The 14,210-nt window shown below is 43.8% G+C and overlaps 1 protein-coding gene across 4 annotated transcripts in view; it reads right to left on the bottom strand.

Annotated features, from left to right (window-relative positions):
- The window catches only part of lrp2b (low density lipoprotein receptor-related protein 2b), a 40,957-nt gene extending 26,747 nt beyond the window's left edge, over positions 1-14,210 (bottom strand). For 3 of the 4 annotated variants that reach the window (XM_061809424.1, XM_061809426.1, XM_061809427.1), the window contains exons 1-18: positions 14,145-14,210; positions 11,400-11,472; positions 9,587-9,697; positions 7,725-7,835; positions 7,504-7,626; positions 7,290-7,406; positions 7,055-7,165; positions 6,307-6,423; positions 6,077-6,193; positions 5,155-5,298; positions 4,690-4,806; positions 4,477-4,605; positions 3,030-3,199; positions 2,731-2,954; positions 1,760-1,966; positions 1,480-1,682; positions 1,267-1,407; positions 62-271 (exon numbers count right to left, since the gene is read on the bottom strand). In XM_061809424.1, coding sequence (XP_061665408.1) covers positions 62-271; positions 1,267-1,407; positions 1,480-1,682; positions 1,760-1,966; positions 2,731-2,954; positions 3,030-3,199; positions 4,477-4,605; positions 4,690-4,806; positions 5,155-5,298; positions 6,077-6,193; positions 6,307-6,423; positions 7,055-7,165; positions 7,290-7,406; positions 7,504-7,626; positions 7,725-7,835; positions 9,587-9,653 — 2,308 coding nt within the window. In that variant the 5' untranslated portion in view covers positions 9,654-9,697; positions 11,400-11,472; positions 14,145-14,210. Of the gene's footprint in view, positions 1-61; positions 272-1,266; positions 1,408-1,479; positions 1,683-1,759; positions 1,967-2,730; positions 2,955-3,029; positions 3,200-4,476; positions 4,606-4,689; positions 4,807-5,154; positions 5,299-6,076; positions 6,194-6,306; positions 6,424-7,054; positions 7,166-7,289; positions 7,407-7,503; positions 7,627-7,724; positions 7,836-9,586; positions 9,789-11,399; positions 11,473-14,144 lie in introns of those variants that run through there. The other variant, XM_061809425.1, reaches the window with a different exon arrangement.

Genomic DNA, 14,210 nt, shown 5'->3' with positions numbered 1-14,210 from the left:
CACAGTGCAGTAGTGTGTAGGTGTGTGTACATCATTTCATTTTGGTGTACTGCATACTTACCGCTCCCATTAAGGTTGGACTTGTAAATAATTCCCCGGGACCGGTCGTCGTAGAAAACAGCCTCCTCGTTGCCGTCAAACTCCACGGCAGAGCCGTAAAATGACGAGCCGAGCCCCGTGAGGGGCAAGGTGATGTCCTCCTGGACGGATATGTTGAGCGGGATCCCTCGCACGGCCATGAAGGTGGCCATCAGCAGATAGTTCTTTACCTCTGTTCAACACGTAAAACGTTTTGGCATGCAGAAATGCAAAAAAAAAAAAAAAAAACTCTGCTTACTAGAAAATGCCTTTAATGTACCACTGCCTATAAGTGACGATTAGCACAGAATCATCAAAGAAATACCCAAAATGCAAAAATGTACCAACTTAGTCCCAAAACAGGAAAATACCTCCAATATATACCATAATTTCCGGCCTATAACCCGCGGCTTTTTTCACACGGTTTCAACCCTGCGGCTTATGCGGTGATGCGGCTAATTTGTGATTTTTTTTTTTACTAACGGTCGCAAGGGGGCACTCGAGCGGAAAAGGTAAGAGTGAGACCGGTGGAATATATGTGCCGAGGAAGTGACTTTTACCGGTCCGGCCCCGTGAGCGCTGCACTAGCGTGTTACTGACGTGTCTCAGTGATTTTTACCGGTATGTTTTTTTTTTTTTTTTTTTTTAACCTCTCTGTGTACAGTCTTTCTTTGCAAATATCTCGTGTTGGAATGTGGGTTTCAATGTGGGCACTTGCAGCTTCTACACGGCTGCGGCCTACATATGTACCAAATGGTATTTCCTTTACAAATGTACTGGGTGAGGCTTATAACCAGGTGCGCTCTGTGGGCCGGGAATTACCGTACCCCGAATCCAGGAAGACTTTATTTAAGCCCGCTAGAATCTTTTCACCGCCCTCCTTGTCGATGGAAATTAAAAGTAAGGGTCCGTGGTTTAAATGTACATCGCTGGGAATGGAAATATAACGTAAATTGCAGGTGTGTAGGGAGGAATAAAGTCCAAGTGATCTGTGCAGAACTGGTCCCAATCCACCAAGATTCTTTATCTGGACTTTGACACGAACTGCATTTGTGACTGGCCTTGTCGCAGTTGGTATTAAACGTTAATTCCAACTATTCCTGTGGTCCGTGGCAGTAAGTAATTCAAAGGATGCGTACAGGTTGAAGTGACAATGGAAGCAATATCAGATGATTTTGATAAACTCACTATAGCAGGTGCGAAGGTCCGTGTGCAGGTCGTAACCATGGCGACACTTACAGCGGTATCCCAAACCGTTGTTGTCCGTGCGGTGGCTCAGGACGCAAATGTGCTGGCAGCCGCCGTTGTGACGGCCGCAGGGGTTCATCACTGTGGGAGGGGGGGGAGAGATCATATCGGACTCATGTAGTCAAATGGGGGGGGGTCGGGTGAAAGCTTTACCAATAGGCTGCAGCACTGAGTGAGAGACGACAACATGGCCGGGCCGCTTGGCGGTACGATAGAGGAGGGCCGGGCTGCTGCCGTTGAAGCGGTTGGCTCTCACCACCCCCATCTTGGACCAATCCGTGAAGAAGACATGGTTCTCAAAGACCGCCATGCCGAAAGGGTGTGGGGCCCGGGTTCCGCCGTTGAGCACCATTTTCCTGGACGGAGAACCGCAAAATGGCCGCGAAGCCCGACGAACGGCCAGAAGAATCCACAATCCCAGTGCGCCGTTTACCTGTCCAAACCATGGTAGGTGACCGTTTCTATGGTGTCAAAGTGGCTGTCGGACCAGTAGACCCTTTTGGTGACCAGATCGAGGCTGATTGCCGTGGGCGTGCCCAGCCGGGTCTTCACCAGCTCCACACGGTTATTGCCGTCCATGAAGGCTCGTTCCAGCTTCATCTCCTCATTGGCGAAGCCCATGTCGGTGAAAAACATGTAGCTGCAAAACCAATACAAAGGAATCACACCGTCATGTCTTTGCAGGTTTTTGCCCCTTCAGCGGAACAAAATCAGGTGGATATCCAATGAAATGCACCCATTTCCAAATACTTTGTTTTTAAAACAAAATTACACGGAAAATATGCAGAAAAATATTTACATGCAATTCTATTTTAAAAAATCGTGACCGTACTTAAATTATCATTTCAAAAAATGTGATTACATGTAATTAGACATATGACGTGCATTAACACATTATCATTACGGGAGGAATTTTTAATAAGATTTTTAAAAAATAATTTACGACAATGATAGAACCAAATCTAATTTAAAAAAAAATATTATTATTTTGTATATTTAAAAATTACATTCAAACTTTTTTCAAAATTTAAATTAATACTTGAACTACTGCTTTCAAATTACAAATAAATGGGACTGAATTAAACTACATTTGATGTTATTTACAGACTAAATATAATCACAAATATTGAAAGTTTTAACTTTAAATTCGAAATTTACCATTACATGACAAAATTAATTGCACTGAAAAATGAAAAACAGATTTTTTTTTCTCTACCAGAAATGTTACTCAAACTGATACATTTTATGACAAACAAATCACAAAATCCTGGACACAAAAGTAAATTAAATGAGAAAATTACAAGTAAATTGATATGAAACTCAAAAATCCTTTGTCTTAAAGGCAGTACAAATCAATTTGTATAAATGAAATTATTTTGACGTGATCAGATGATTTCAACGCACCCCACAGTAGGGTCCAGGACGAGGCCATGAGGACTCTGCAGGTTCTCGGCAACCAGGGTGACCCGATTCCCTCCTTCAAAGTCGCACATGTCGATGCGCTCCACCACGGCCTCCAAGACGTACAGTTTGAAGTTGATCCAATCCACGGCCAGGTTCTGCACGTTGGGGACCGCAGTTGACAGAACCTCCTTAATGTTTCCGCCGTTGTAGTTGGTGGAATACACCTGGGGGCAAAAAAATAAAAATAGGGAGGGAATAATTCTGCTGATCTTGATTTAAGTCTCCAGGCGAGGGCGTACCTTTTTGTTGTATGTGTCACTCCAGAAGATGGTCTCGCTGTGCCTGTGGTACGCGACGCCGACGGCCAAACCCTTGCCCTGAGCGGCCACCAAAGTTCGAACGTGGTGGCCGTGGACGTCGGCCATCATCACGTCTGCTCCGTCTGTGAAAATCAGCTGCGGGATTCCACCTGGAAGGAAAATTTACACGAGGTGATGGCGTGCCTGAAACGCAGAAGATGCCTCAGTACAATGTGGCCATGCAAAACTCAAGCAAGTTCACACATTTACAAAGCACCATTGATCTCAAAAAACAATAGACTACATATCCAGCGCTGTGTCGATTGGTTGAAGCCAGTTGGCCGCCATCTTGGTACTCCCAAAACGTGTGGCGTACGTGATTTATAGGTTGGATTATGGTAGGCTTTTTCTCAAAGTTTGGCATGTAGAATTAAAACTGGTCGCGTGACCTTGACATTTTTTTCAGTTCTGGTAACATGAAGGATTTTTAACTCGACTTGGTAAGCCCAAAAAAAAGGCCAAGTGCAAAGGAAAGACAGAAAACGCCGTGACCAGCGAGAAACCTTGCATATTACCTCGGGCATGATTTCCGTGACATGTTAGCTTTTCTCAAAATACGCTGTGAAGCACTATCATCATAACAAAGCAAAAAAATGAGCATTTTTGGTCATTAAAAACATAAAATTCAAGTTAATCAGTTAGATATATTTTTGGAAACAAGTAAACGCATCGTTCATTTGTTGTCTTTGCGACGTCCTATTTCAGACAGAAAATTTCAACTTGTTTCCTCGCATTTGAAAATCAAATCCAATTTGCAGAGTTCTGCATTACGAAATTCATCAAAAATTTCACTGAATATGTTTTCTTGCTTATCCGCAGATGAAGTATGGGAAAATATTGACATGGCGAAAAACCGTCGGCCTATAAAGGCAAGACACAGGTAAACAAAACTTTGTTCGAGTGAATTAAGCTAATCAGAAATTAAAAAAAAAAAAAAACTTTACAAACAAACTTTAACAGTGTCAAAGTAAATCTTTCTAACTTACCTGTGGAATGTTTTCTCACAGCCACGAAACTGGCGATTAACGCACAGTAAAAATAATTATTTGGAAAAGTTAAGGAAAAAAAATACGCTGCATGAAATGTAAAATATACTGTGCTTTTCTCGAGAAAAAGGTTTAAACAGCTTGCATGCACTGCTACAAGCTTAATTCTTCTACGTATGTTTCATTGTATTTCACGCTTTAAATTTAAATTGATTTGTATTCATTCTGATTATTACATCTGCCACTAGGTGGAGCCTGTGTCCCCCTCCTGTGACACAGAACCACTGCTGAGAAAATGCTATTTTTATATCTTTAATTCTTGCATCTTTTTGGATTCAAATGTGTGTATAATGTCAAAATTTAATTGTGCGGAAGGCGTTCCGGACGGGGCTTCGGTGTACCTGACGCGTTGGCCTTGCAGACGTGACCCTGCTCCAGGAAGTATCCACCGGCGCAGCTGCAACGGTGTGTCCCGGGCCGGTCTTCGCAAAGCTGGTCACATATCCCCCAGATTTGACAGTCGTTGTAGTCTGTGTGCGACGAAGCCCGATCGAATGTCATTTCTCATCTGTACGTGTGTGTGTGTGTGTACACTTGTACGTCATCTCACCTACCTACGCAGGAGCGACTGTCATTGCCTACGGTAAAACCGTCAGGGCAGTAGCAAGCGCCCCCTCCCGGCGACACGTGGCACAGATACTCGCAGCTCAACGTCGAGCAGCGCTCCAGGCCTGCGGGCCGACGTCAATAAAAGTCCGCTTTACTGACGCGTCCCGTAAAACGATTCCAATCAGCTCCAGAGGTGTCATTATAATTCTTTGTCAGCTAAATTATGGCGATCATGTGCTTCATTTGGAGGCAATTATCGAGTTCCTTCCGAGAGAAAGGTTAATGTTAAACCAAGAGTCGATAAAAAGTTAAGAGCCCTTATCATAGCAAAACCTCAGCAGCTACTGTCCTAGAAATGCTTAAGGGGGCACGATGTCAACCCTTGAACCCTGTGAAAGTTCGGAACATTCTAGCGTTGGACTCTCTTATCATTTGTCCATTCATTGTCGGAAACGTCAAATCTGACTTACTGCAGGTCTTGCCAGCGGTGGAGTTGGTCTCATCTGTTCCGCCGGGACAGTCCGGTTTCCCATCGCAAACCTTCCCCACCGGGATGCAAGCCGACGAGCCCGGGCAGCCCCACTCGCCGGGGTAACAATCGCGGGAGTCGCTGTCTGCCGGCGACATCATTCACGGTCAACCACCAAACAACATTCCACAAGACGGAAATATGAAACTGTTCAGACTCAAGAATGATGTGATGATAGGGGGGGAAAAAAAATGAAACATTTAAATACAAGAGCAAGTCAACTTGCTGTAACAAGTTTCGAACTCCCCAACCAACAACAGGATGGAAAGATGCTGATCCAGTAACGTGGGGTGAGCTACGTCGTGAGCGGGGCACTGACGGACTCGCGTTTACATTTTTTCTTTTACGATCCAAACAGAATGCCATATTTGTCATTAAATTGGCATCCTGACATGAAAACTGGTACTTAATGACCAAATGTTTCATCTCCAGTATCGGGCTTCCAATGTTCATTAGATCCAATATCAATCGGTCGTCTGTTTGCCGTCTATTTGGAGCAAAATTTTAGAAGCTGCCGCTTTATTTTCCTCACAACCGCGCCAACAAGTTTGTCACGCGTTTATGAATCAAGCCTGCAGAAAGGCAGTAAGAAAATGGAATAGTCCATTGCATGAGAAGGGACGAATGTGGGAAAAAATAACGCTAACTAAAAGATCTCGATGTGTTTTTCCGCGCACATCTAACACTGACTATACATTTCTTTTGCTGATGGCGTCTTTTAAAATAAATTTGACATTTGATTGGTTCAATCAACAGCTCTCCAGATTCTGAAGGTCGTGTAGATTGGATTGGCATCCCGGCACAGGATCGAACGTCAACCAACACGGACGCGTCGGAAGCAGCGCAGCCAAGAGTGTGCCTACCGCATCCTTTTTCATCGCTGTAGTCCCCGCAGTCATTGAACTTGTCGCACACCCAACGCTGGGGAATACAGCGGCCATTTGTACACGTGTACTCGTTGCCGCCACAGCTCTCATACACTGCAGGCGGAAAGAGGCAGAGGTCACGTGAACGCGGTCGGAAGTCAACAGCGCTCGAACCACTTGAAGATTTAAAGCACGTCCAGCTAAATGTCGCGGTGGGTCGGCTTTACCGCAGCCTTGCTCGTCACTGTTGTCCCCGCAGTCGTTCCAGGTGTCGCACAAGAAGGATTGTGGGATGCAGACGCCGTTGGGACACTGATGTTGGTGGATGGAGCAGTGGCTGGCGGCTGCAAAGGAGTCATACGGACACAGGATGAATAATAAATAGTAAAGTTACTTAACATGATATTGTTGTTGTTGCCACTAGTGCTGAAATGAGACTTCTTGACAATAGTTTGGACAAAAGGTAACCAGCATTTTTTTTTTTTTTAATTAAAAAAAAAAAAAACACCACTGTAAACTAAAACCACAATGATAACAGCATTCTCCCAATAATGTGGTACAGAACTACTTCACCATCATTTTCTAATGTGTCTAAATCTCGTGTCAAAATATTGGGTTGTTTTGGTTCTTTAGTGCCACCTACCGGACTGGACCAACTTCTGGGGTTATTTGCCGACAACTTCCGGTATTTCCCCGAGCAAAAAAAAAACAAAAACAAAAACTAATTACCAAACTTAGCTTTTGGATTTGCGTGGAACCGACCACAAAACAAAGGATTTAATCATTAATTTCACGAAACTTTTCTCTTTATTTTTTAATTGTGCTCATGGAAACGCGATATTAGTCACTGCGTCTTCTTCGCAGTCACTTATTTGGAAACCGGATCATCTTTAGCAAAGCTCGTTAGCACCACCCGCAGGACGGGAACGGGACGACAACTTCCCACCTCGGCAAGTGGTCCGGGCTTGGACTTACTGCAGTTGTATTCGTCCGAACCGTCTCTGCAGTCCTGCAGTCCGTTGCAACGCTGCGAGTTGCTGTAACAAGCCCCGTTGGCGCACGTCTTCTCGGTGCACTGTGGGTAGTCTGCAAAAAGTGAGCAATATTCATTTGGAATGCATGTTAAAAGCAGATATATGAATTAATCTCCTCCGCTTTCCCAAATGTTAGAAATATAGCATATGTTTTTTTCTTTCACTATGCGTCTTACTGCAATTGTTTTCATCAGAGTTGTCCACGCAGTCCCTCACGTGGTCACATTTGTATTTTGCGGGGATGCACTGGCCCTCCTGGCAGGTGAACTGATCTGGGCTGCAGGTTCGACCGTCTGTTTGATTCCCCCCAAAAATCCCCAAATTTTAATTTAAACAAAAAAGGTGGGAAAAAAATTGAGGGGGGGGGGTGGTCATACTACATCCCCATACCACATGTTCTTTGTTCATCTGAACCATCCTCGCAGTCTTTCTCCCCGTCGCAGACGAACCCCGAGGAGATGCATTCGCCGCTCGTCACGCATTGGAACTGCTCCGAGCTGCACGACGGAGCGGCTGCCCGCGCAAACAAAAAATAAAGAGGAAAAAAAATATGAATAAAAGCAACGTAGGCTGCCGCGCGAAACCTCACCCGGATCGCCTCTGTGACTCACGGCAGTTGAGCTCGTCGGAGTCGTCGGTGCAGTCTTTGACTCCGTCGCACCGCCAGGCGATGTCGACGCATTGCCCGCTGGCGCACTGAAACTCTTCGCTTCCGCAGCTCCCTGCAGGAAAACCCCACCAAAAAAAAAAGAGTTATATTTTATCACAAAAAGAACCCCTGAAGACCCCCCAAAAAAAAAAAAAAAAAAATCCAAGATTTGCTATACGTACAGTTCTGTTGTGTTTAACTTTTAAGCCCGATACAATTAACATTTAATCTTGAAGGACTATTTGTTTCTCAAAATGTGCTCAGGTACAATTTATATTTTAATTTTATGTACAATTGAATGCAATCGTTTAATAATTGTGAAGCCTTTAGTTCATTCGTATTTCATTTTGAACTCAACTCAACTTTACTTATTTGCAGAACACAAAAAAATAAACAGCGGCTGCGAAAACAAAGCGCGTCAATTCACTACATTTACATCCATCCATCCATTTTCCTTGCCGCTTATCCTCACGAGGGTCGGGAGGAGTGCTGGAGCCTATCCCGGCTGTCAACGGGCAGGAGGCGGGGTACACCCTGAACTGCTTGCCGGCCAATCGAAGGGCACATTGAGAAAACCAACCGCACTCACAATCAGACCGAGGGGCAATTTGGAGTGTTCCTCATGAAGATGAGTGGCAAAGAAAATGGATGGATGGATGGATGGATGGATGGATGGATGGTACTTGGTGTCAAAAGTTTGAGAACCATTGCTTTTCAAAGAATAAAAAAAAAAAAAATAAGAAGAAAAAATATTTGGTAGCATTTATTTCCGAGCTTCAGTTTTGTTTATGGCGCCGCGTTTACGACGGCCGTTTATGACTCCAAACATGTGATTTCGGGAGTACAAGTGTTCCATCTTTATAGCGAATAGTCACACGGAATCAGCAAAATCTGAAAGGTAATGCGTGAACTTTGGATCTGCAATCCGGATGTTTTGGGGGGTTTTTTTTGGGCGACGCGGCGATCTCATGGAGTTCATGAATGTCGCGTCGTGTGATAAAAACCCAAACGAGGTTTCTGTACTCGCAACGACGCCGCGGTCGGATTTTGGAGTCAGCCAGCCGGGCTCCCGAACGCTGCAGGGAGCACACGATTCCGATTCTGGTCTTGCTCCACTGGCCATTTTAACCTTCATTTAAAGATTCATTTTGTACTTTTGTCTCGTCGCACTTTGCTTGTTGTCCAAGATAAAAAAAAAAAAATAATAATAATAAAAATTATAACCCACTTTAATTTTTTAGTCATGGCTGATTTTGAAATTGTCAATTGCTTGTCCATAATTTTTTAACAATATTTGATTATTAGTATATTATAGGTATAAATATAATTATATCTTATATTATTTATAACAATATTAATTATTATTATTCATTATTATATATATTATATAAATATTTAATATAATTATATTTTACATTATTATTTTTTAACAATATTTAACATCACCTGCCTGTTCGAAAATAAGGCTTCAAAAGTTTTCATTTATGACGTTTTGGGTTGTAAATATTGTGAAATTACAACGACTATTCACATCTCATTTAAATATGATCACGATAATATGAAAACAAAAATAAATTTCATAATGTACTTTGGGAAATTTGACATTTTCTTGTAGCCCATTTTAGTTGATATTAATTATTATGATATAACAGTAATGCATGCCACTCGTTTCCAGATATTTAAGAAACCAAATTTTTCAATTTGGAGGACTGGTGATCATCTTTTACTTTTTTTTTTTTTTTTTAACATTCCTTTGTCATGATTTTGTGAGACAATGTAACAAAAGTAAAAAAAAAGGAAAAATACATGAATTTAATCTCTTACCTCGAGTTGTGTGGATCCCTCGTACGAGCAGAAGAAGAAACACAAGTCGAAGACCTCGTCGGTCCATCGCTGCTGACGAATCCTCAATTTTCTCCCCTTTGATGAGTTTCGCTTATCAGGAAATGAAATGTAAAAGAATAAAAATCATGCCAAGTGTCGATCGCCCAAAAGTGGCAGCGACGACGTTGGATGATGGAGATGTCCCGTCAAGTACTGTCGAGTACTGCGAGCGGCGCAGCGGGATGACCCCTTTCTTTTTTTTTTATGGCTCCCCCCTTTTACATAAACTCGATCTAAGATTAACTTTTACCCGTTGTCGACATCAGCAAGAAACAAGAGTGCGGAAGCGCGGCGGCGCGTTCACGACAGTTTACGTGACTGTACGCGCAATCGTAAGCGCCGATGGCAAAACAGAAGGATTATAGCGCTAATAAAGGCTGAAAGTATGATTAGAGTGCATTAATACAGATGATTGGAAAAGAAAAAAAAATGTTTCAAATTTGAAGTTCAATACGCTGCCATTCTCGGACTTTTATGTCATTAGCATTATTTTAGCACTGTTGTTCTTTTTTAAAAACAATTGAGGCCACGCTAACTTTGAAATAGCGTCGAGTTTGAAGCGCAGAACGGCGGTGAGGTGCGCCGCTGGTGTGTCAGAAGAATTTAAGGTGAAGGCGGGAGTGCACCAGGGATCCGCTCTGAGCCCCCCTCCCGTTCGCGGTGGTAATGGATAGGCTGACAGATGAGGTGAGACTGGAATCCCCTTGGATTATGATGTTCGCAAGATGATATTGTGATATGCGGTGAAAGCAGGGAGCAGGTGGAGGAGCGATAAGAAAGATGGAGGTAAGGAGAGGAATGAAGATTAGCCGAAGTAAAACGGTAAATATATGTGCATGAATGAGAGGGGCGGAGGGGGAAGCGATAGCGAGGGTGGGTGACTTCAAATTCTTGGGGTCAGCAATACAGAGCAATGGAGAGTGTGGTAAGGAAGTGAACAAACGGGTCCAAGCGGGGTGGAACAGTTGGCAGAAGGTGTCTGGTGTACTATGTGACAGAAGACTCTCCGGCAAAGTTTTTAAAACAGTGGCGAGGCCGGCCATGATGTATGGATTAGAGACAGTAGGAAGCAGAACTGGAGGTGACAGAAACAAAAATGTTGAGGTTCTCGCTCGGAGCGAGCAGGTTGGATAGGATTAGAAATGAGCTCATTAGAGGGACGGCCAAAGTCGGATGTTTTGGAGACGAGGTGAGAGAGTGCAGACTTCGATGGTTTGGACATGTCCAGAGGCGAGAGAGTCTGAGGATGGAGCTGCCAGGCAAAAGAATGAGAGGAAGACCAAAGAAAAGGTTGATGGATGTTGTGAGGGAGGACATGAGGGTGAAGATAAGACGAGATGGGCTCAGATGGAAAAAGATGACACGCCGTGGCGACCCCTAACGGGACAAGCCGAAAGGAAAAAAAGACTCCGTCAGAATGAATACTTGGGCCTAATACCTTACTCCATTTTGACTGCTGCCTTGAAATATGAGTAATGAAATGGATCCATCTATTCAAATATTGGTTTCTTAAATTCGTTACCCCGTCTATGGCGTTTCCCATTTTGCGGCAACATTACGCTTTGTTTTACGTTTTGTGAGGCCGAGACCTTTAAATGTGGTTGTTTTTTTTTGAGCGGGGGGGGGGGGTTATTTATTAAGGATCTGCACAAACGCAACTTTTTCGTGACACGAGTTCAGTTTGCAGCTCTCATCTCAAATGTTTGCTTGTAAGTCAAAGCAAAAATAAATGGAAAAAAAAAGAGGCTCTCACCTCGAAAAACTGGTTGGTTGGCTCAAGGTGGAAAAAGTTTGGAGGCCGACTGGATTCGCTCGTGCTGGTGTACCTAATAAAGTGGGCAAAATGAAATGTTGACATTTGATTAATTGTCGTCACAAGAGATCCCTTATCGACAACTGAAGCTTTTTTTTTTAATCTTTTTTAAATAGGAAAGACATAAAAAGATGTGAGATTCATATTTCAACATCACTACTAAAGAAGTACTTCAGTATCCATAGCTGTTGTTGGTTTTTTTTTTTTTTTTTTTTATTATTAAATAAAAGTTGCATGGGCATTTCACGACGTTACAACATCTCCAGCCAATAAACTTGCGTAAAGGACACTCAACGGGTAAACGACTGCGTGATCGCTCCTCACGCGTGACCTTGTTGGCCGCCCATCTCGTTAAGTGCGCTCAAGCGCAAAGGTATGTTGCCTCGCTTTCTTCTTCTTCTCCTTCTTTCACCCACCCGTTCATTTTGCACAACTGGAGTCCTCGTCGGGGGTGGCAGGGGGGAGGGGCCGGAGCGCGTCCTTGACTCAAGGCGCCGCAGACAAACGTACGCTCGCACCTATGGGCAATTTAGTGTCTTGGTCAATGAATGGGCTTCATCTTTTATATAAATAAACAGCGGTCACTAAGGCGTTGGACTCACAGTCCCTTGTGAGGATAAGCAGCTTGTATAATGACATGATAAAATTGCCCTTTGGTGTAATTGTGAGAGCGGCTGTCTGTTTCCATGTGCCCTGCGACTGACTGGCGACCAGTTCAGGGTGCAGTCTGCCTTGCTTGAAGCAAGCTGGGATAGGCTCCCGCTTTCACGCAACACTTGCGAGGATAAGCAACTTGGATAATAACATGACAAATTGCCTCGAGGTGTGATTGTGAGTGCGGCAGTCTGTCTCGATCTGCCCTGTGATTAGCTGGCGACCGGTTCAGGGTGTAGTCCGCCTTTCGCTCAAACCGAGCTGGGATAAGCTCCAGCTTTCCCGCAATCCTTATGAGGATAAGCGGCTTGGATAATGACATGACAAATTGCCCCTATGTGTGATTGTGAGTGCGGCTGCTTGTTTCAATGTGCACTGCGACTGACTGGTGACCAGTTCAGGGTGTAGTCCTCCTTTCGCTTGAAGCAAGCTGGGATAGGCTCCAGCTTTACTGCGAGCTTTGTGAGGATAAGCGGTTTGGATAATGACATGATAAATTGCCCCTAGGTGTGATCGTTGACTGCGGCTTTTTGTTTCGATGCTTCGGCCGGTTCAGGGTGTACCCCCGCCTCCTGCGTGTTGACAGCTGGGTTAGGCTCCAGCGCTCCCCGTGACTCTCGTGAGGATAAGCGGCTAAGAAAATGTATGGATGGATGGAAACAGCAGTCAATCCGGTGATTCTCGAAAGGTGGCTGGTGGTACGCCGGCTCCCTCTAGTGGTGGGCCAAGTCCTAGAGTACACCCACGACCTCTAATGAGGTCAGAGTTCACGTTCAGTGATGGTTAGACCAAAAAACAAACAAACGGAAAAATAATTTTTTTTCCAAATTATCTATTATTCTTTTTTAAGTACAACCCGGTTGTATTTAACATTTATGTACAATACGAGTGCATTAAAAATGTAGGAACCGTTTGTAAACATTTATTTAGGTGCAATTTTAGCAAATTTGTGACCTCCCGTGGCCAAATTATGAACTGGAAGGCAATAGTTAGATTTTCTTGACAGGTACAAATATGAAAAAATTATAAGACATTTTTTTTGTGTGTCTTGTGTTAAGGTTAGCAAGGATGAGGGTTGAGGGCAGACGGGTAACAAAAAAAAAAAATTCTTACCGGTGTGGCACAAATAAAGTCTTGAAAATATGAAATGAGAGTAATAAACGGACACTACCACAACATGCATTTAAATATGAAAAATGAGTGCAGATTTCATTCTATTTCATTTGAGTGACTCTAAATGTCTTGCACCGGTGTTAAGCTTTAAATACAGCCCCCAAAATGACAAAAAGACATAATACATAAAGATCATAATATAGAATATACCTCATACATTTTACTGACAAGTGGATATTGCAGCCCTAAATGTACTAAATTAAAACAAACGAAAAAAATATGGAAGATGTTGTGAGGTCAGAAAACATTAGAAATGGGCTCAAACGGTACTGAACTATCGAAAGTCGCCCGGTGAGATAATTAATGTGGCAAAGAATTGCAGCAGCAGAGTAGGAGCCAGAATGGAGTTCCCCCTGGTGCCGCGCCCGGCACCCTAACGTTTTTTTATTTCAGCCAGCGCAAGATGCCCGAGCGGTTGTTGTGTCGATTCCGGAGAGGAAAAACTACTCCTCAGTAGTTGAAAGGCCTCCCGTCGTCGTCCGAGTAGTTGGGGTTATTCTGGCCTTGGTTCCGAGCATACGGGTTGATCTGAGGCCGATCCCGGGCGTAAGGGTTGCTCGCGGCTCTGGATTCTGCGTACGGGTTGTTAAGGGGTCGGGATTGGGCGTACGGGTTGATCTGGTTGCGAGGCCGCGAGAACGGACTTCCGTTCACGTCTTCCGAGTTGTCGTTCAGCCACTGCAATCCGAGAAGGTTCCGTTATTTGCAAATACGCGGCTCGAATGTTTTTTATTGATCGTAACCGACGACCATATTTCCGCACTTTGTCCGTCCACACAATCAAAAAAAAAAATTCCCTCTTCAAAAGCAAAGAGCAGCTTCAATATTAATATAGCAATTTTTACGAGAAATACTCACAGAACTCCTGCTGCCGGCAACCAGGCTGGGCGTCATCTCCAGGTTGGTCCCGCTGTCCCAGGCGCT

Source organism: Syngnathoides biaculeatus, chromosome 22 (genome assembly GCF_019802595.1).
Source record: "Syngnathoides biaculeatus isolate LvHL_M chromosome 22, ASM1980259v1, whole genome shotgun sequence".
Taxonomy (NCBI): domain Eukaryota; kingdom Metazoa; phylum Chordata; class Actinopteri; order Syngnathiformes; family Syngnathidae; genus Syngnathoides; species Syngnathoides biaculeatus.
Note: the sequence above shows the minus strand (reverse complement) of the source record. Positions and strands in the feature narration are given on the sequence as shown.